General features: G+C 40.7%; 1 protein-coding gene across 4 annotated transcripts in view; it reads left to right on the top strand.

The window, feature by feature from the left end:
- NPHP4 (nephrocystin 4) overlaps positions 1-22,359 on the top strand; it is a 175,953-nt gene extending 153,594 nt beyond the window's left edge. For all 4 annotated transcript variants that reach the window (XM_072156210.1, XM_072156209.1, XM_072156212.1 and 1 more), the window contains exons 22-30: positions 728-917; positions 1,468-1,542; positions 3,090-3,246; positions 3,335-3,420; positions 7,391-7,476; positions 10,693-10,864; positions 14,057-14,236; positions 19,883-20,023; positions 22,016-22,359. In XM_072156210.1, coding sequence (XP_072012311.1) covers positions 728-917; positions 1,468-1,542; positions 3,090-3,246; positions 3,335-3,420; positions 7,391-7,476; positions 10,693-10,864; positions 14,057-14,236; positions 19,883-20,023; positions 22,016-22,183 — 1,255 coding nt within the window. In that variant the 3' untranslated portion in view covers positions 22,184-22,359. The remainder of the gene's footprint in view (positions 1-727; positions 918-1,467; positions 1,543-3,089; positions 3,247-3,334; positions 3,421-7,390; positions 7,477-10,692; positions 10,865-14,056; positions 14,237-19,882; positions 20,024-22,015) is intronic.
- Positions 22,360-23,260: the final 901 nt, after the last annotated feature.

The raw sequence follows: 23,260 nt of genomic DNA, 5'->3' as shown, positions 1-23,260 counted from the left end.
CTGATGGGACTTTTTTGCAACTTTTTTTTACACCCAGAAAGCCCAGCAAAAACAAAGATAAATCTTCCCCAATGCTAACATAACAAAGCAGTGGTTTCATTGTGACCATTCTTGACCTTACCCAAATTGAGCATCTATGGAAAGACTTGAAAATGGCTTCCACCAACATTCACCATCCAAACTGAGGGAACTGGAGGGAATCTGCAAGGAAGAGGCAGAGGATCCCCAAATCCAGGTGTGAAAAACTTGTTGCATCATTCCCAAGAAGAGTCATGGATGTTCTAGCTCAAACCTGCTTCTACTTAGTACTGAGCAAAGGGCCTGAATACTTATGTCCGTGTGATATTTCACTTGTTTAATAAATTAGCAGAAATATCTGCATTTCAGTTCTTTTTATCAAGATTGGGTGCAGAGTGTACATTAATAAGCAAAAAAAAGGAACTTTTTTGGTCTTTTCAATTTGCTGCAATGAAAGAAAGTTAAAAAATTTAAACCGGTCTTAATACTTTCCGTACCCACTGTAAATGTTCTTCTTGTGTCACTTCCAGTACAGTGCTAACCCATGTACAGACTTGTATGATCTTATGTCCTTTCTGTCTCTGAGGGAACTGTGTTTAGCATCCTGAGCAGAAGCTCAGTTTCTATGTAGCAGATCTGTGTTTTGTCATGATTGTCCTTTACTTAACATGCAGACAGTAGAGCTGATGCTTTCTCTATAACTTTTCAGAGTTATCGTGGATACACAGGAGTGGAGACATTTTAAAGAGCTGACAAACACAACAACCCCCATAGAAGAAAACATGTTTCATGTTCAGCAGCAAAGTGATACCCCCCAGCTTTACCTCCGACCCAAGGAGACGGTTTATATTCCATTCAGATATCAGGCTTTTTGCATGGATTATATGTCTTTGTTGCAGGTGAGTTTCTAGCACAGCTTATACATATTTTATAGAACTACATCCGATAAAAGGGGTTGTCCAGTTTAGAAAACATACTTTCTCATAACCTAATAAGGAAATCTGGTTAGAGTCCCCTATACTGGATCCCCACTACATTATCTGATCTATTGGTGTCCGACCTGGAGAAACATTGCGATCAGCTTATTCTCAAGGAATAGCTCTATGAAGACATGTAGCCTGTTACACGATCTCTCCAAAACCCCCAGAAAACCCTAAAGGGACGGAAATCAATAGCTTCCTCGAGTTTCCATCTTCCACTTGCCAACCAAGTGAGGCATCTAGCTCTGTTTTCCCTAAGGATAAACTAGAGGGTTCCTTTAGGCACACATCCCTCTTGTAGACCTCCAAGAGGGAACTCCCAGTAGGGTACCTCATGCTAAATGTTCCTGTGACAAACCCAGTGACAAGTCACAAATATAAGTGAACTGTGTTACAAACTGGACATATGTATAAAATGAGAAAAATCGGCTGGGTCATAAATGTTATACATGTTTCCTCCTGTATGCAGAGTCCAGACGCCACCAGTTTATCAAAAGACTCATCCCAGTACAAGCCAAACACCATGTCTTCTAAAAGGATTAAGGTAAGATATGCCAGACACAATTGTTGTCTGCCATTTCTCTATATCTTTATCATTCAATAGCATTTATTATACACAGTAAATATGGTGTTAGGAAATAGAAGCAAGTAGCCATACTAGTACTGTTATACATTACAAAAAACAAGTTCAGGTTGGAGCAACAAAACGATGCCAAATAAAAAACAAGAAGGCATCACATTTAAACCCACATACATAGCTCCAAACTGTCCCGCATTCAGCGGGACTGTCCCAGTTTTTTGGGCACTGTCCCGCCGTCCCAGGCGGTAGAGAGAATGTCCCGTGCTGTCCCGCAATGCCTCGCCTCCTTGTCTCTGCGGTGCAGGTCCGAGACCAGGAAGCAGGACCAGCGCCTACTGCCTCATCCCTCTTCCACCTCTCACTGGGGCTCAGAGATAATGAGGGTGAAGGGCCGGGGCCAGCCGAAAAGGGGAAGCCACAATATGAGGGAGGATGGTAGAGGACAGGAGGTCACTATATGAGGGGGATGTAGGACAGGAGGCCACAATATGAGAGAGGATGAAGGACAAGGGCCACAATATGAGGAAGGAGGGAGGCCACAATGTGAGGGAGGATGGAGGCGGACAGAAGGCCACTATATGAGGAGGATGGAGGACAGAAGACCACTATATGAGGAGGATGGAGGACAGAAGGCCAGTATGTGAGGAGGATGGAGGACAGGAGGCCACTATATGAGGAGGATGGAAGACAGAAGGCTACAATATGATAGAGGACAGAGAACATGAGGCTGCAATATGACAGGAGGACAGAAGTCCATTATATGTGGGAAAAAAGTAGGACAGGAGAACAATATATGGGATGACTGGAGGCCACAGTATGAAAGGAATGGAGGGCAGGGGGCCACAATAGGATGGGGAGGAAGAGAGGGCCACAATATGAGGAGGGGAAAGTATTATGTATACAAGTGAAGGGGAAAGTAAATTAAAGTAGGGTTTCTGAGTTGCATTAGGGAATATTATTTGGGTCCGTAGGTGGTTGGCCACAGGAAGGGGCATTATTCTATGTGTGGACCATTAAGAACAATATTATAATATGTTTGCGGGTGGGGCAATGAGTTAGACAATGTCCGTGGTATAGAAAAAAAGGGAGGGGTGCTAGCCCAAAAGTTGGGAGGTATGCACATAAGCTTAGGGGGAGAACGGAAAGGTAAAGAAAATGCAGAAGAAGAAAAGCAGGAAAGAAATAGTAGGAAAGAGTAAGGGGGAAGGTGTTGGGAGGGCAGTTGGGGGAATTACCTAGGCGGCGAATCTCATATTAGGAAGTCCACCATCCCAACAGCTCAGTCCTGCAAGGCACGGTATGCGGGTGATGACAGAAAAGCCTGCCAGTGAAGCCATGTACTAGAGTACCTTGTCCAGTCCCTGAAGGTCCACCTCCGCTAACCACTCACCTACTGTAGGGGAGGTGTCGGATTTCCACTTTCTAGATATGGCTGTTTTTGCCACTTTACATGTATTCGCTACATCTTTTAAAGGTATAATGACATCATTTAATATTGTTATTTATAACAGGTTTCCTTTAAGGCATCAGATGGAAGACCGATTGCCATTCTTCAAGTGAGTGTAGAACCTCAACCACACGTTGTTGACCAAACATTTCGATTTTATCACCCAGAACTGACGTTCTTGAAGAAGTCTATCCGCTTACCTCCATGGTACACACTTCCAGGTAATGATGAGAAGACTATGCCCGGACCATTAATGACTTCTACACACATCTTTAATCTGAATCAATATTTCTCCCTTATTTCTCCTAGGTGCACCCGTTGGAATGCCTGGAGGGGAACCAGATCTCTATGTGCGGTGCAGTGATCCCAATATTATCTGTGATACCAAGAAATTGGTAAGTGCTTATATGTTCTTGTATCAGAATATACATAATTGTAATACATTATCATAGTGTAGAGCAGGTGAGCCCCCGATGTAGTCATTGGAACAGACAAGATGAAGAGACTTCTAGAAGGGATGTGTTGATATTTGTGGGGGGAAGAGACTTCTTACCCTTATTTTTATTACAGTAGGAAGGTCAAGTAAACATGACGAGTCTTTGTCAGGGATTGGGATGGAGGGGTGTGTAACCTGGGAATGATGACAGCCGTCCGAAAGTGTCATGGACTGGTTCCTTAATGTGACTCATTTAGTGAGAAAATGACATTTAGGGGGAGATTTATCATTAGTCCTATGTAGCTTCTTGGCGTATAATTGTCGCAAAAATTTTTCTTGAACATCGTTTTTGCTGTGTTTTTTAGTGAGAACAAAAAGCAAGTCTAAAGACACGCAGTGGCGGAAAAAATACAGCACAGAGTGCGCAACACCACATTTATCAACTGAGAATTTTCAAAAGAATGCAAATTTATTCGCAAAACTATACCACATAGGAGGTGGTGTATGTGGGTCCATTCATACTACAGGGGGAAGATTTATCTCAGACTTGCACAATTTTTTGCTCAATTTTATGTTTGAGGTATCTGAGAATTTCCTTTGCAAAAACATTGCAAAAACGCAGAAACTGAGCAGATGTTAAACATGCGTGGGACTGGTGCAGTCTATTGGCAAAGAGCAAACAAAGCTGATACTCATATAGGAAGGCATGTAACACTGCACATACACCAGACTATAAATCCGACTGTTGGAAACCTGCCAGTCTAACACATAGACAACTGCTCAAAATCCTACCTAATGATAAATCTCCCCCTAAGGGTACATTCAGACGATGTATGCCCGCCGTACTGTAGTACGGCTGGCATACATCGACGCTGCGGAGAGAAGCAGGAGATGAGCGCTGCTCACTCCCGCTCCTCTCAGTAGGCGTATACAGTGCAAAGCGCCGTCTCACGTAGAAAGATAAGACATGTACGGTACAGGTACGGTTGAAAGCCCATAGAAGTGTATGGGGGCCGTATATACGTCGGCCGTATATAAGTCCCCCATACATGTGTGTGAATGTAGCCTCAGATTGTATATTGTACTGAAAATTAGAAGCTACGCTGTGATTGGTTTATATCGGCCAAAGCAGCCAGCAGACAATGGCTCCTGTATGTAGTGGTTAATAAGTGGATTTTGGAAATTGTGGGGTTAAAATTTCAGTTCAAAACAAAGTCTATGGCTCGTTCTCTGAGTCACAGAGAGCAGCTGTGCAAAATTTGGTGATTGTAAATGCGACAGTGCAGATTCCTTTAGCGGACACACACATACCGTATATATACTCGAGTATAAGCCGACTCCAGTATAAGCCGAGACACCTAATTTTACCACAGAAAACTGGGACTCAAGTATAAGCCGAGGATGTAGTATACAGCCAGCCAGCCCCCGTGTAGTATACAGCCAGCCCCACGTAGCATACAGCCTGCCTCCATGTAGTATACAGCCTGTCCCCATGTAGTATACAGCCTGTCCCCATGTAGTATACAGTCTGCCCCCATGTAGTATACAGCCTGCCCCCATGTAGTATACAGCCTGCCCCCATGTAGTATACAGCCTGCCCCTTGCAGTATACAGCCTATCCCCATGTAGGATACAGCCAGCCTGCCCCCTGTAGTATACAGCCTGCCCCCATGTAGTATACAGCCTGTCCCCATGTAGTATACAGCCTACCCCCATGTAGTATACAGCCTGCCCCCATGTAGTATACAGCCTGCCCCCATGTAGTATACAGCCTGCCCCCATGTAGAATACAGCCTGCCCCCACGTAGAATACAGCCTGCCCCCACATAGAATACAGCCTGCCCCCGTGTAGAATACAGCCTGCCCCCGTGTAGAATACAGCCTGCCCCCGTGTAGAATACAGCCTGCCCCCGTGTAGCATACAGATTAAAAAAATAAACTTAATACTCACCCTCCGGTGTCCCTGATGTTCATTGCGCCTCCCGGTGGCTCCTGCTCCCCATCGCGGCTCCCGGCGGCTTCTTCACTCTTCTGTCTTCTATCTTCTCTTGCCGGCCGTCGCACACTGTGATGACATCATCAGCGGCGACAGCACCGCATCTTAGTGTGCGACAGCCGGGAGATCGCATGGACGCGACTCTGCCGGCTAGAGAAGATAGAAGACAGAAGAGGAGACACGGGCAGCTGCCGGGAGCCGCGACAGGGATCGGGAGCCACGAGGAACATCGGGGACACCGGAGGGTGAGTATTATTTTTTTTTTTAAATCATTGATTCGTGTATAAGCCGAGGTGAGGTTTTCCAGCACATTTTTTGTGCTGAAAAACTCGGCTTATACACGAGTATATACGTACACACACACACACACACACACACACACATCCTTATATATTAGGTGGGCAGACCTCCAATGAATGAACTATTACAAATGGGTCAGATGGCTGATTTGGGGGACTAAGAATATTTCTCAGAGTTGTTCTTTATCACTATGGCGATCATAAATTCTGGTCTAAATTTCTGTACAGGGGGTATATGATTACACACTGGTAGCTGTTTTGCAACAATGGGCAGAATGAATGTCATTTTTGTCCATTTTTAAATCCGCATTACAAGGCTTTGTGGAATTAGCTTTCCTAGTCACTTACTCACTTGTCTTGTGAGGTTGGTGGCTGACAAAATGTATTGTGGCACCTGGAATAATTACAGCGTTTTATCTTCCAGCCTGCTCCTAATCTTCTAACTACACTTCCAATCAGCATCATAGTCAGCCCGCGGACGACACCCTAGCTTCTAGGCGGCTTCTCCTTTTATTGGCCACAGATTTACGAGATTTTTGAGCCGTCACATGCATTATGCAAAATATTACTAAATGAGTTTTTGTGTCGCTGCACGTAAAATGACACTGCATTACAATAGTAACAAGTAGACGGCAAAATAGACATCAAAAGATACAAAGGCTTATCTACAGTCATACAGACACAATAACTGCATGTAATATTCATTCTCTACGCGTACAGGGGTCATGATGATACTGGATTACATGACCTGAAGAAAGAGAGTCCGGTGAGGTCATGGGCGGGTAAGGGGAGATACCTATGGCCTCTGAAGGAAATGACGGTATATCAGGAGCTTAGGAGGATTTCTATAGAATAAAACAAATGCAAATACACCTCAGTAGCCCCACTGTACACACATCAATCAAATCTCTGTGTAATTGGGACAGGCCTTAGTGTAATAAAGGGGAGATTTATCAATGCTTCTACACATTAAACTGGTGTAGAAGCACTGAAATTATCACAATTTCTTGCACAAAGCATTTGCTATTTTTGCAACAACTGCGCCACCTCCACGCCATGTTGGTTTATAGGGGGTGTGTCCGGCGGCAGATTGGGCCAGTGTGGGGTGCTCCAGACATGCACCAACATCCTATCCATAACCTCAAAACTTTCAGTATTGAAAAAAAAAATGTCCGCATTTCCCAGCTTTTTTTACAATTCCAAAATCGCCTGGAAATGTATCCGCAACAGCAGATACATCAAGAGGTCGGAGCCTCATGACATATCTGCCATGGCGGCTGCGCAGGGCCTTTATCATACGCCGTGCACATGTCAATGAGAAATTTCCCCCTAAGTTTGAATCTTTTACATTAGGTCACAGAATTTATAAAATAGTTATTCTAAATGCTGGCTTAGTTTTACCCTAACATTGTAGATGGAAATGAATTACTGTCTCAATAGGCTGGTAAAATTGAGTGACAACCCATGTGGCGGCTCTGATGACAACCACGTTTTATGTCACTCACTTTTAACAATCTCTTTTATGGCATGTCCTTATACCAGTGCACTAAATCCATCACTATTGTCTGTTCTTCTGGATACAGCAGCATTTGCTTATTTACTTACCAAAATTAATGTTTCCCTGCTTCCTCTAGGGTCATGGAGAACCTCAAGATGTGTTCCTTAAGGTTGCTGGAGGACCCAGTCCACAGATTAAAAGATTCTTTATTGTGCTTTATACGTAAGTTACATTGCTTATGAATCTACAGCGTTGTACATTTCTGGCATTTTTGTGAGATTTAAATGGATTTTAAGAAGATATTTAAAGGGGTGTTCCCGAGTATCTCTATAGGGCACATGGAACCCCTGCTGTGTATCAGTACTTGACTATATCCGATAGTCCAAAAGAACAGGACACGGTTCTTTCGTAGAACAATTTTTTTTTTAAAGAGAACCTGTCATCAGGTTTTCACCATTAAAATTGGCTCCCACAGAAGTCTTCTCCATTCAATTTGTATCTTAAAAATCGATAGCTTCTATCTTATTAAATCAATTAATAAAAAAGGAGCTGGAGGTCAGCGGGCGTGTTTTCTTTTCTCCAATGTCTTCTTCAGCTTGGTCATTCCCCACTACTTCAGGAAATGCTCTTCAGTAGTCATTGGTCCGTGCCCATATGGGATTTGCACTGCTGGGACAGGTATTTAACTGGGGATTGTGTTGCACGCGATGGGATTGTGTCACAGCTGCGCTGGCTTTCCTGCGACAGAAATCAGGGGGTGTGCCGTCGGACGGTCCGACTGATTCGGACTGAGCGCGGGATTTAACTTTCAAATTGTGTCGCAAGATCAAGCACTTACATACACCGGGAAGAAGGTGAACTCCGTCGGACCTGATCGGGAAAATGACTCATGCAGGATATCGGGCGCACAATGAAAACTGAATGGAAAATGGTGAGAAAACTTGTCATTAGGTTTATTGGTGAAATCCTGATGGCAGGTTCCTTTTAAGTATCTCCAGTCCTCCCACTGTATTGCTAGCAGTTGGACTAAATAAAAGACTTCCTTTCCTAAGATACTGTAAGATATAGTTACACATTTTACTCATAGCTAATTCTACATGTCCGTCCCAACTGTGCACGTCTACAGTTTAACAGTGTATGTAAGCCTTTGAAGGGTATATTCATATGATCTATATTAGAGTGAGATCTCTATATATGGACTTAAAGGTTAATGTCTACGTGGGACATGCAAGTGATGTCACTTTTTTTTATAGCGCAGATATTTAAAGTCAAAGTAGCAATAGTGTTTCAATATAGACATATATTATCAAGGATATCAGTGGGGTGCAAAATAAACATGGATTTTGCATGAACATTTTGTATTGAGAAAAGCTCACTATGGATATGATAGCATTAGTGTACTGTACATATTGCTCCATAGGACTCCGCACGTAGGTGTACGAGTCCAGTGGATCAGGTAGTAGACACAGCTTTTGAGCTTTTTTTTTACACTACTTCTTCATCGATCCCTCATCTGTATATAATGCCATGAGCCAGCAGAGATCTTCAAAATGGAGTTGAGTTAAAAAAGTAATATACGTAATCAGTGAATGTAATGATTTACAATACCTTTATCCGCTAAAGTCTTTTGTAACTTAATAATAAAGAACTTTTTCTGTCCTCTAAAGGATGAACAATCAAAATATTCTTCTATAATGATAAGAGATCTGCAAAAAAAATCAATTATAGTAATGGCAACCACAGTCTTTATAATTTATATTTGTAACCACTTACAATCATTTTTTAAAGTGAGATAAAACCCCTCCTTTTATAGAGAGCAGCCATGGGGTAGCCATGTTTGAAGATGGGGCCCCTGGTATTTCCTCAGCTTAGTGCATTCACAGTGAGGTTAATAAAGCCGGCGGCTGAAGTCTGCTGGAAGTAATGTGCTCTCTATCCTCTTGTTACCGCTGAATCACATTTTATTGCTGCACAAATTCAGCCTCAAACATATTTATAAAACAACCAATAAAACCGTCGCAGGCAAGCCCCTTACTTTATGGCTCCGTCACTGTTACTCCCGGAGATAAACAGCCAGGGTTATATCATTAATTGTTTAATTTCGTCAGTCCAGAAGAGTTATATACTACGCCTTACATATATTACTAGTATCCTGATGGAAAAGCTAAGATGCTCTTACAGAGATGGTCTGAGGGGTTATTAACAGACACTTTTGTTATATTATTCCCTTTATATTTACATGTCATTATTTATTCAGATTCTTTAAAAGATATCAGCATAGGGCTAGGTTCACGTCACGTCTTTTGTATACGCCAGAAATGCTCCCAACTTATACGCTGAACACATACATAGACAAATACTGGCAGATGAACGTATTCATTGGAGGCAATGGAGAGGGGATGCAACAGTATTGCATCCCACCCCCGGCCTCCACTAATCACAGAGGACACAGTGATGTTGCTGTCCATGACATCACTGGAAAAAGCACCCTGAACATCAGGAGCAGCCAACATTGACATTGGCAATACTTTCAGAGGCCAGTGAGCCACACCCCATTATTCTGACTGACAGATCTGTGTCTCTTCAAATCACTGCCCTGCCTCCTTGTACTTAGGGACTGTCTGCTAGTATTCAACTACAGACATATAAAGCTGTATGTGCAGATGAGACATACTGTGTCAATCTTTTTACACAGTGCCTTGTGTTACATTCATGTCATGTGACCAGAGTGACATGATTGCAGGTCCTGTAGCCTCCTAACAATATCAAACTGTACACCATGTATGTGATTACATGAAATCCCAGCAGCCTCCATGGAGGATGGAGAGGAGTAGAAGTCCATGGAGGCTGCTGTGACGTCATGTGGTTAGTTACATGCATGGGGTACAGTTTTCTATTGTTAAGAGGCTAAAGAACCTGAGATGATGTCACTCTGGTCACATGACATGAGCTGTGACCAGTAAATAGGCATAAGGCATGGAGAGGAGTAGATGGGAGGGGTTGACTGAGCAGGACACAGGTAATGCCAGTTAATATAAGATAAAAGGTATTTTATGTGGATGTAAGCAAAACAATTTTTAGCTAAAAGACAGGTGTCGGTGTCAGGGAGTCAGTTATTAGAGCTCTATAGGAACCTGTCACTGGCTGTATATGTGCAAATGTGGTGATGGGTTCCCTTTAAAAGTCTATAAAAGTGTAATAGTTGTTGCATTGTGTACATTTTGCTTGTAGTATTGTAGCTGTAGTCTTGGGACCTATAAAAGGGCAGTGATATAATAGATCTGATGGAATGAAAACCTATTCATCTGTACATTTCTAACAAATTGGAGAAAGGGCATGAACAGTGGCAGCTAGCTTGTATTAAATTGCCATTTTAATATCCAGCAAGTCAAATGTATTGCATTATGATGTAGCAAAATGTATTTGACTGTTTTACAGGGATCGTTGGCTGGCTGTTCCTATTCAGATCTGGCAGATCTACGTCCATTCCCTGAAAAGAGTGGATGTCAGCTGTACAACTGGTCAGCCGACCCAAATGTCCCTGGTTCTACGAGGAACACAGGTGGTCCGGAAAGTAAGAGCTTATACTTCCCACCCACAAGAAGTAAAGGTCAGTTCCTAAATGATCATCTAAATTTCTACAATTTGCTTTTATTTACAGGGCCATCTTGTCTCTGTTCTATTAACATTATTCAGTGGTATGCTTTGGAGCACCCTCACAGTTCTAGATCGCTGTAGAGATGGCTGTTACCTATATGGAGGTCATTGTACAGGGATGGGAAGAGATAAGCTGTGACATCATCTATTGTCAGTAGTGATGTAATGAGGGGTCAGTGTTATCTATATAGAGGTCATTGTACAGGTAGGGGGAGGAAATAAGCTGTGACATCATCTATTGTCAGTAGTGATGTAATGATGGGTCAGTGGTATCTATATAGAGGTCATTGTACAGGGAGGGGGAGGAGATAAGCTGTGACATCATCTATTGTCAGTAGTGATGTAATGATGTGTCAGTGTTATCTATATAGAGGTCATTGTACAGAGAGTAGGAGGAGATAAGCTGTGACATCATCTATTGTCAGTAGTGATGTAATGATGGGTCAGTGTTATCTATATAGAGGTCATTGTACAGAGAGTAGGAGGAGATAAGCTGTGACATCATCTATTGCCAGTAGTGATGTAATGATGGGTCAGTGTTATCTATATAGGGGTCATTGTACAGGGAGGGGGAGGAGGTAAGCTGTGACATCATCTATTGTCAGTAGTGATGTAACGATGGGTCAGTGTTATCTATATATTACATTGTACAGGGAGGGGGGGGGGATTAGCTGTGACATCATCTATTGTCAGTAGTGATGGGTCAGTGGTGTTATCTATATAGAAGTCATTGTACAGAGAAAATAAGGAGATAAGCATGAGATGCGGTGTACATACAAATGTGACTTGCAGTTTTCTATACTATCCTGGCTATAGATCTAATATACGTGCTGATGAATTACTTACATAGTGACATCAGTGGAACCAGTTAGACACATTTAATATTAGGGGAAGCAAGTTTTATAATGAAAAATTCCTTTCCTTTCATGTAGATAAGCAGCTCTGGAGGAGTCAGACTACCACTGATCACCTCTTTTATTAAAATATCATGCTCATTCGGCTGAGCTAAATGTTAATAGGGTTGTTGTGGCGGATAACTGTTGGGCAACGACTTCCCAAGTCAATAGGCAGCTTAGGAAACTGCGATTATTTTATCTGCAGGCTGTAGATAAGTTGACACGGCTGTTTTAATCATTACGCCCGACCACCTTATACGTATCCTGCTTCTTTTGCTTCAGTTGCCTCGTAATTTAATTGCGCTGTAGATTAGGAGGCTCTGATGATTGACATTCATGGTGACTAAGGGAGGCGTAATATAAGGTCTCTGCTGCTGAGATAAAAATTGCCCTGAAACCTGGAACATCATCCATGGCCCTAGTAGGCAGCAGCAATACAGGCAGTCCCCGGGTACATACAAGATAGGTTCTGTAGGTTTGTTCTTATGTTGAATTTGTATGTAAGTCGAAACTGTATATTTTATAATTGTAGATCCAGACAAAAATCTACAATTAGATTTGTAAGTCGGGTGTCCTTAAGTAGGGGACCGCCTGTATTGTTCATTTATTATGATAATTTATTATCCTATCAATTTTGATTTTCTTTTCTACATGATGTGTTTTATGGTTATGCCCTCCATAGTTTAAAATTGCTTTCCATAGATCGAAAAGTATTATACAGTCAATGTCCTGAGGAACCAGTACGGTGGGTTCTTGTGGCTGTACTGTTACTGTATTAAGCTCCACACCCATAACTAGGGCCATAAATAAAAGTTAAATAAACTGGAGGAAGATACCAGGTAGATTTGCGATGTAGGCTTCTTTGACCACAACTGCCTATAATAAATTCTACTGAAGAATCTGCTATGGTAGATGGTGTAATACACCTACAAGCATAACACTAAGCCTATTTAGCCAAAAATATATGAAGTCTTTATTACATGATAAATCCAAATAAAATCACAAATTCAACAGGGGGGGGGGGGACGACACAAACGGTTAGTGAGGATATCACACAGGAACATTAAAAACATAAATGACAGGGAGAGTCAAAATATTCAATAGTCTAAGGTTATATTGCATAATTCATGGGCAATCATAGTTCAATTAATACAAAAAGTTTAGCAAGAAAGTGCACCAAATGCTAATAGTATTGGCCTAGAGTGCCATTACATCCTTTTTGAATGCCTAAAGTGCTCAGTGCATGTACAAATGATGCAATATTAGCTTACCCGTAATTGTATTGTGTCTCCCGTCTGCCATGAGTAGATTCCCCGATGCGCGTTTCGGCGCTAGCCTTCGTCTGATACCCCCAGAAGTATAATAAGTGTGACCCTTTTAGGGTCTAATACTGGCCTTGTTAAAGTTTAGTGTAAGTGGACAACCCATACATTTGGTTAACCACCATCTTTCTCTCCGTAATACACATATCACACAACACTACACAATCACATACGCATTTACAAACTGCTAAAAGTGCATTAGTATTGGTAGCAGATTATCCCCCCAGAACAAAACGATTGGTATAATCCATATTTATCTATATTTAAGTGTCTGGTCATTGGAGATGAGTACGAAGAGTGACGAAGAGTACAGGGGTTCCAAGTTTTTGTGTGGATAAAACAGTAGTTGGCTTGACCACTGCCCCTTTCTCTTCTTTGCGAATGATGGTATAGTGTACACATCACATAGAGTAGTAGGAAAACCCCTTTAAATCTAGGTATTTCTACAGTATCATGTGGATAAATGGAGCAAGAAGTGTGTTCATGGAGACTTTGAAGGAAAGAGAATCCAAATATCATTTCTGTAACTTAAAGCACATATGTTTTCACATTTTCTATTAAGGTTAATGGCCTTTATATATAACACACAATCTATTTTTTCCTTATCATTTGAGGTATCTTTATGCTGTGTTAGATATATCTGGTCTCATAACTCACAGGAGTCCAAAGCTGTACATGATTTTGGCAGAACCATCCACATTTCTCGTGTCTATTTCCTGCTGTAAAGATTAGACTCTTTGAGCTCTGGGATAGTAGCTTATACACATTAGCTTTACTTGCACTTATTGACGCTGATAGGAGCTGATCACAACACTGTAATATAGTGTAATAATATTATACGGTGAAGTAATGTTGTTAATCCAAATAGTTATCACGATCTGCATTGGAAACATTGTTATAATCCATTGTCTTTTGTTCAATGTGTAGATTGACCCGGAGAGTGTGTTTGTTCTTCCTCCAAATGGAATCCAGGATCTTCACATTTCTGTGCGTCCCCTTAAGGCTGGCAGCAAATTCATCTATCTCAATCTGGTTGACGTTGATCAACATCAGCTGGTAGCATCCTGGCTGGTTTGTGCTTTAAGCCGTAACCCAATCATTTCCAAGGTAAGATACAAACACACGCTATTAAATGTTGTTTTTACTTTTGGTTTGGATGACTTCATGACCAATTCTTGAGACCTTTCTCTCTTCTGAATGGGTCTTCAGTGCTCTGTCTTCAGTGGCTTTGTCTCCAATTCTCCATGACCATCCAAATCTATTCATGTTATGGACGGACGGATTCTTACTTATTTCTTTTCACCCATTTTCAGGCATTATGGTCTTATATTGTAGGATCTATGGGGGGAGGTATCATTGGAGTCAGATTTCCTTTTTTAAAATGTCTCACAATTGTCTAATATTTGCCTTTTTTCTAATTTGTGGGTGGACATCCTGACCCCCCACTAGGGAAAACTATTATCAGGCATTTAAAAGTTCTTCTTCCAGGTTCTATAATTCTGTTAAATGTTTATGGCCAGCCTAAGGCCGGTCAGTCTTCGTTGCATGATCATGGCCCTATAGCCCTACTACAAAAAAAGCCAAATCTGCATGACAGGGGCTGTTATCTGCATTTCTGCCCTACAGGCTTTTTTTAGTTCTTCTCTGCACTAAGGACTTTTTTTAGTTCTTTTTTTGTTTTAGTCCTTTTCACTTCTACACCATAGTTACTACATTTGGACAAGTGTTTAGGGCTAAAGAAATGTGGCACGCCAGAAACATTCTTGATCATAGTTAAAGTGTAAGCACCAGTTTTCATATTGTGTGTTTGAGGGGGAGTTAGTTGTTGGGAAACAAACTGCAAAGCTCCCTCCTGTACAGATTTGTATTCCAGCCTGATCTGTTTCTTTGAAGCTAATTATGATTTACATCTAATCTCCCTGCATTTGCTTACACTACCGTAAGCAGTTTGGATTACCCCTTACACTTTTCAACTTGATGTTTGAAAACCATGCTTATACTATACTATATCCAAGGAGAGAGCAGAAAGGGTTAACACTCACTGCTCAGAGCTGTATAGACAAACTGTGTAGCCTGGTAGATGGATCAGCCTTGACAATGCTGAGGAAAAGCCGTTACTGAATTATCTGAAATGATGGTTACATTTTTTAAACTGTACTCCAGTCTCCTGGTATATGTATGGTGTGCTGCGTCCTAGGGCCTTCTTCCTTATTTAAAGGGGTATTCCCATGAAGACAAGTCTCTTAAGTATACTCAGAATAACAAAATAACACATTCTATAATTGACTGTTATTAACAAAACATTTGTACAGCATTTTACAGATATAATTCCAACCTGTCTCTATCAGCCCTGGTGTTTACAAATTGGTTGTCGCTAGATATGACTATAAATCTTGTGACTGTGGTTAGATTCTTCTCATGAATAGCTTCTCTTTTGTGCACATTGCAGTGCTCTCTGCCTCTTGCCTCTACCCCCTGCATTGCAATACCAGCTCTGACACAGGTACGTCCTGTCAACAAGAAGCATTGTGCAGAGACTTGCGCTACAAGCTACAGACAGATAAGGTCTTTATCAAGGAGGGAGAGATAGCAGGCTGACTCTGTGTGTGTTATACGTGAGTTAGCAGAGCTGAGATTGTCATTGTGTTTTATATCCAACTCTGATATGTCTCATCTAAGTTTTTATATGTCAGATACTAGTAGAGTGTTCAAAAGATAAATGAAAATGTATGTAAACCTGTACGCTGATAATCTAAGCACATTGTTAGCACACATCATCTCATAGCACAGAGGAATCATGAAGTGTTTAGTTAGGGAGTCCCTGCTCACACTATTGAATCCTACAATCAGCATCATTAGGTGCCAAAACAGCAATAAAAGTGAGTAAAAGTATGGGGTTAAAAATAATCTTTATTGTGTAAACATCACTAGGGTATTGAGAACCTTCTTTCATGGGCAAACCCCTTTAAGCATCCACTGACAGCTGAGAGTTAAAGGAAATTGATAAAGTGTCTAATGAATTAACTCACTACAGACAGTCCCAAGTCTAATCAAGGGAAATAATCAAGGGAAATGCTCTCTAGGTAGGGAGGCTAATAACTAACACTTTCCATATCTGTTTGAAGTGGACAGACTTCAAGGGGCTGTCAGATACACTGCTCACTGCAAGAGTAAGAAGGAGCATAAAAATGAAGAGAAGCATTATCATCTGTAAAGGTTATCTATGCTTTAATGGAATACTCCTTGCATGCAGTAACTATTTTGTAGCATATAAGCCTAAAAACACACTACATGACCCTCGAAAAGTGAAAATACAATTGGTTTGTTACGCTCCATCTCTCCGTTCCTGCAATAGGCATCTCACATACCAACCCCCTGACAGCTACTCATGTGGCAAAGCCAACATTATCTAAACAGAGACAATATATGGCAGCTAAAATGTTTTCTTTTAACAACTGAACTGTGCTGATATATAAACCCTGTACAATTAAGTATAAGAGGATGAGTGTAGCTGCTTGGCAGCTGAGCAGCATTTCTAATTTACTAGCACATAATTGTCTATGAAGTTATAGTGCATCTGTGACCTATCTCAGCTCTGAAATAAATCACTCCGGGCTCCATCCATCATCGAGATTTAATTCCGTCTTTACTACCCTCTTATGGATTGTGTTAAAAAGTTGCAGAAGTTGTTAACATAAACTTGTTCACTTGTTCCATGCAGCCCATTCATTTTCATTGGCACCATCTGAGTATTTAAACCATGGCTGGTTGTAGGGATCATTCAATGCATCTGATACATTCTTAATAATCCTATCTTGTATATATAATGTCTTTACCATTGAGGAAAAAATATTTCAAAAGTGATATCTAGTTCTAGTACAATAGAAAAATGTTACAACTATTACAATTTATAATTTTTACACTACTCCAGTTCAGAAAAGTGGGCGAAAACCCCAAATATATCATGTGGGACCTTTATAATAATTGTTACAATCTTTCTCCAGTAAAGGAGTGGTGTAGGAAATGAAGTAACCTCTCAGGAGGAAAGACTTAGACACGCAACAAATTTGTCAACCAGTTCCTGACTTTGTCACTTCTTTAAAGGGGTTTTCTCACAAAAGAAAATTAGCAAATCTCAATTGTCTGGTAATGTTTACATAATAAAGATCATTTTAACCCCTTGCTTTACAATTTTACTCAGTTTTATTGCTGTTTTAGCGCCTATAACTAGGTGCTGTCCAGTGTAAGATTCCATAGTATGGGCGGGGACTCTCTAAGCAGACACATTATAACCCATCTAGTTTTGTGGGGTGACAATGTGGTTAGATTATCAGGGAACAGGTGTATATACACTCTCATCCTACTTCTGACATTGTACTAACACATAGAAAGAGAGATGAGATGCATGAGATACCTATTACATGGAGGCATGACAGATATGGGTAGGGCAGAGGCTTACAGACAGAGACTGACAGACCTTTACACTGTCAGCTCTGTTACATCTTTGTTCTCACAGCAATGTGCCTGCCTCCCCCTTTCCCGGATTACTTATCTCCTTGTAGTTTGCAGCTTCTTTCTGAATGGGTTTTATTTCCCACATGGCAGTCCATAATTACTGTCCAGTCAAAACACCAGACAGTCGCTTTAACATACCCCACCCCTCCTCCGTTCAATTAAAGAGCCTTTAACTTATGTACTTGCTTCTTGCCGTCACATATCTTCCTGGCTGCTATTTTCCTTTAAACTTGCAGCTATTATTTTGCATTATGATAAATGACCGGAGCATTCTCTGAAAGGGATTATTACAAGCTGACATGTATAATTTTGCTGGGCTATTCGTTGTTAAAACAATTTGAATTAGTATGTCGAGCGCCAGATCCTGGGGGAGCAGAAATGAAACATTACAATCTGAAAATATTAAAGCTCTCCTTTAATTTATTTCTAATAGTCCTTTGTAAGCTGAATAAGGCGCCCGGCTATCCTAATGGTAAGGAATTAACTAGTGTACAAGTGTGGCTGGACTTTCCTAGGACTCCACACCGGGTTGTGCTCTGGACATGTAATTCCAGTCAGTCACTTTTCAGATATTTACTGTATCTATCTATTATACATTTAACAAATAAGTAAATATACATGTACACACACATATACATGCATAGAGTGGGGGAAGTAAGTACAGTGGGGAAAAAGTATTAAGTCAGCCACCTAATGTGCAGTTCTCCCACTCAATCAGTCACACTCCAACCTCTCCACCATGAGAAAGACCAAAATTATAGACCTGCACAAAGCTTGGATGGCTACAAGACAATAGGAAAGCAGCTTGGTGAGAAGAAAGCTACTGTTGGCACATTAGAAAATGGAAGAAATACTAGATGACTATCAATCTTCCTGGGGCTCCATGCAAGATATCACCTTCGTGGGGATGAAGAAATACTGAAGCAGCACTCCGTAAATGTGGACCCTGTTGTGAAGACCTGCACACGAGTTTTTCTCTCCCCAACGCGGTGCTGCTCCTCATTTTTTCTTTTTCTTGACCTTCGTGGGGATGATTCTGAGAAAGGTCAGGAATCTGCTAAGAACTACACAAGAGGACCTGGTCAATGACCTGAAGCGAACCGGAAACACAGTCTCAAAGATTACCGTTGACAACAGACGACACCATCATAGATTAAAATTGTGCAGGGTTTGCAAGATCCCCCTGCCCATGCAAGCATATGTCCAGGCCCGTTTAAAGTTCCCTACTGAGCAGGAATGGGAGAAGGTCATGTGGTCAGATGAGACCAAAATTAACTTTCTAGTATCAACTCCACTTGTTGGGTTTGAAGGAAGAAGAAAGATGAGTACAACCCTAAGAACACCAAACGTGAAACATGATATAGACAACAGCATACTTTGGGGGTGCTTTTCTGCAAAGGGGATAAGACAACTGCATCGTATTGAAGGGAGGATAGGTGGGGCCATGTTTATCAAGATTTTGGACAAAAACCTCCTCCCAGTAATACAATTAAAGATGGGTCTTGGTTGGGTCTTCCAGTATGACAGTGACCCAAAACACACAGCCAGGGCAACTAAGGAGCATCTCTTCATGAAGCATTTCAAGGTCCTGGGATGATCTTGCCAGTCCCTAGACCTGATCCCAATCAGAAATCTTTAGAGGGAGCTTAAACTCAATGTTGCCCAGTGACAGCATTGAAACCTGAATGATCTGAAGAATATCTGTTCGGAGGACTGGGCCAAAATCTCTACTGCATTGTGTGCAGACCTGGCCAAGAAATACAGGAAATGTATCAAATACTTTTTTATGCAATAAAATTCTAATTCATTATTTAAAAATTATATTATGTGATTTTCTGGATTTTTTCTTTTAGATTCTGTCTCTCACAGTTGAAGTGTATCTACAATAAAAATTACAGATCCCTCCATTCTTTGTAGGTGGGAAAACTTGCAAAATTGTCATGGTATCAAATACCATTTTCTCCAGTGTATGTTTGTGTAAATGTACATAGATAGATGGATAGATAGATATTCCCAATGAATGCTATAATCCATGGTAACTGTGGTATTAATAAAGAATAACTGAAAGGAGATCCTTTTTATTTTGGTTTTTCTTAAAAAAAATCTTTTATGAAGATTGTTTGAAAAGTTGCTTTATTTCTTATATTATATGCATTGAAATATAAGCTAAAAATGATTCAATGTCTAGAATTGTACTAGTAAAATGTTATTTAACATCTCTACCTTATGTCTGCGTAGGCCTTTGAAATTACAATGTCTGCGGGGGAGAAGGGATGTAACAAAAGGATCACCTACACTAATCCATATCAGAGCAGGAAGAAATACACTCTTCATACCAACAGATCTGATCTTCTGCAGTTCAAGGAGAACACCTTTGAGGTAATGGTCACTGATGTAGGGCCGATCTTTTTACAATTCCTGGTGTAGACATTGTGGATACATCTAGGCCAGGTGTGCACAACCTCTACCATACCATTCATCTTCAAAGGGGACTCACTAGTAATAATAATGCAGTTCCTAGACGGACAAACAATTATTAAACAGACCCCAGGCCAGACAGTGAATATTTACAATAATATAGACCCCAGGCCAGACAGTAAGTAATAACACAGACCCCAGACTGAACAGTTAATTATAACACAGACCTCCAAAACAATTAATAATACAGACCCCCAGACCAGGCAATGAATAATAATACAGATCCAGATCAGATAATCATTAATAGTGCTGACCTTACATCAGCCAATTAATAATACAGACTTTAGACCAGACAATACACTGTACAGACCCTCAACAACAATTAGAGACTTGACAATTGATACTAATGCAGACCACAGAGAAGAAATAAAAAGACTCCATAGAAAATACACCAATATTAATCTTGTCCTCTTAATAAATACTCTATGGTGGCCCCCTCTCCATATCAAATTTTTACCAAAACACAAGGACCATGACCCTTTTTTCTTAATAAAACATAAGATTTATTTATTTAGAATTCTCTTAAAAACACATCATTATGCTCAATAAAATAAAAAATGGACCCCAGACGTAATGGGAGAAACCGCTAAAACTGTACAAAAGGTGCTTGATGTTTCCATAGCAAATACATATAATGATATAGACCCCAGAGTAGACAAAAATATTATATATACTTCCTTAGAATGTAGACTCCAGATGAAATGAACAAGTAATAATAGAGTCCTCTATACTAGACATGAAATAATGAAAAGGAGAGCAGGCAGAAAAAGAACAAAAAATCTCTCATAGCTCCTCTTGTGTTCCTCTTGATGATCTTATAATCTCTTGATGAGTTCTGTGTATTTGTCTGCTCTGGGTTCTGATGAAGAGCCTACTACCAGCATTAGGACCCGAACAGAGCTTTATCAGGAGTGTCTGAGGTAGAACTGTTCTAGGTGCCCATGGAAACCAATCAGAGCACAGCTTTAATTGTATAAACAACTGTGGGAAAATGAAAGCTCTGAGCTCTGATTGGTTGCCATGGGCAACTCTATGAGTGCTGCTCTCAGACACTTCTAATGAATGTCACCCTATATAGAACCCGAAGTTACAGACAGTGATCTAAGCAGCCACCCCAAGCCTTCTCATTCACACAAAGCACCGTCATAATCTATATATTGTGAAGAGACAAAATAATAGAAGTTTTCAGCACAAAACCAAGAAAGAAATAACCCTGCAATGTCCTTCATTTATTTAAAGGAGAAACATGACTCATTATGAAGAGCCTAATATATAATATGCAAATGAGCGCAACAAATCGGCCTTTTCTGTCCTAATGAATGAATGCAGTTTCTCTGAACCTGCCAGGAGCGGGGCAGATGACTCTCCCCTCTCACCATTGTGCTCTGTTGCTTACATATTCCATCTGCTCTACCTAATTAAGACGTTCTAATTGCGAGGTACAACAGGTCATCCATACTCTCCGCCGCCGTCACTTGTAAAGCAGCTGATTCAAATGCGCACTGAGGCCGCGGATGACGAGCGCTTGCGGGAAGTGACTTTGAAACTTGTTAAATCAAGGTCTCCGACACCTTGTAAATCAATGTGTATTATAAAGCCGCACTCTACTGTAATATTAAGAGTTCACGTGTCCCCTAAATGCTTTATTAAATACTCAATCTAGAAGGTAGCACGGGCGAGCGTAATAGGATCATTCTACATGACATGGCAGAGGTTACACTTACAGATGATACTTCCTAGTGCCCTGGATATAATTTACTGGAGCGCATGATCTATTAACAGTGTTTATTTTCAGCTTCCAATGTACTCAGGGAAACATTATATAAATTCCAGTGATTTATCTTAAAGCCACAGCACAGATTAAACCTCCCACGTCTGATCTGTTTTTCGTAGGTTGGCGCTGGAGAAACTTACACGATTGGGCTGCGCTTTGCGCCTGGTGAGAGCAGTGGACAGGAAGAGATTCTTATATTTATTAATGACCAAGAAGACAAAAATGAAGAGACTTTCTGCGTGAAGGTCAACTATGAACAAGCCAAGAAAGGATCTTTAAAGGCGTAAATCAGGGGAACCTACTTCCCAACTTAAAGTCTTCTATAGACATGGCTGGAAGTTGAGAGATGCTGCAAAATGGTGAAGAATTTTATGATCAGTGACAATAAGGCAGTTTGAAGCTTTGTGATTGGTCGCCAAATTCTACTTTTAAGTCACTTTAAATTAAATTATTTTACCTTTAACTGTTATATTAAAACTTCTGCAAGAGCCATATGAAATGATTGCTGCCTCTATTTCCTAATGATTGAAGTTTCTGTAGCTTTTAACCAGTCCATTCGAGGATTTTAATATACAACAAAATCCTTTATGATTTGTATGGGCAGATCGATTCTCGTTGACCAAGTCAGGAGAAGGTCTTATAGGACTTTTGTGATAAATATAATTTATATAAAGCTTAGCACAGTTTTCCTTTTAGGTTTAAGAAGAGACTTATAAATGGGGTTCTCAGGGCTATGTTAAAAAGGGGTCTGATAGGGAGCGGTTATGCAATATAACTGGCTTGCCACTCCACCTCCTAGGCGTCTCCCAACACAGGACAGGAAGCACAAGAGGCTGTAGTCAGTGGCTGTAGTCGTGACCTGCTTCACTCACTGATTGGCTATGCAGCTTCCCCTAGATGAGTGGTGCAACCAGAGTGGCAGAATTACAATTTTAGCCAACACCAGACCCCCTTTTAACTTGTGTAGAACCATAAAACTGTGTGATTTAATGCAATCTGTGTATTTTTTATTACATTTTTGAGATGTGAGATTTTTATAGCACTTTTTTGTTGCAAATGATTGAAGGTTTTATATTGTATAAATATTTATTTTTATAAAAAAAATTAAAGTTGTGATTATTGAAGTTGTCACTTTGTATACAGCATTTTAAATAAAGCTTTTTGCAGTTGTGTCTGAGTTTAGTTATTTTCTCCTTGTATATGCATGGCACACTCTGTGTTATGTTCTGCTTATTTAACAGCCTGTTAAGCTGCAGCACTGAAGGTCTCTGGTAACGCTCTAGAGCCCCTCAGGCTTATTAGCATAATTTTAAAATTGATTTTAAAAGGAAGGAGGCCATGGATAACAAAAATATGTCCCAGGT

The sequence above is a fragment of the Engystomops pustulosus genome, chromosome 6, assembly GCF_040894005.1.
Source record: "Engystomops pustulosus chromosome 6, aEngPut4.maternal, whole genome shotgun sequence".
In the NCBI taxonomy this organism is placed as follows: Eukaryota; Metazoa; Chordata; class Amphibia; order Anura; family Leptodactylidae; genus Engystomops; species Engystomops pustulosus.
Note: the sequence above shows the minus strand (reverse complement) of the source record. Positions and strands in the feature narration are given on the sequence as shown.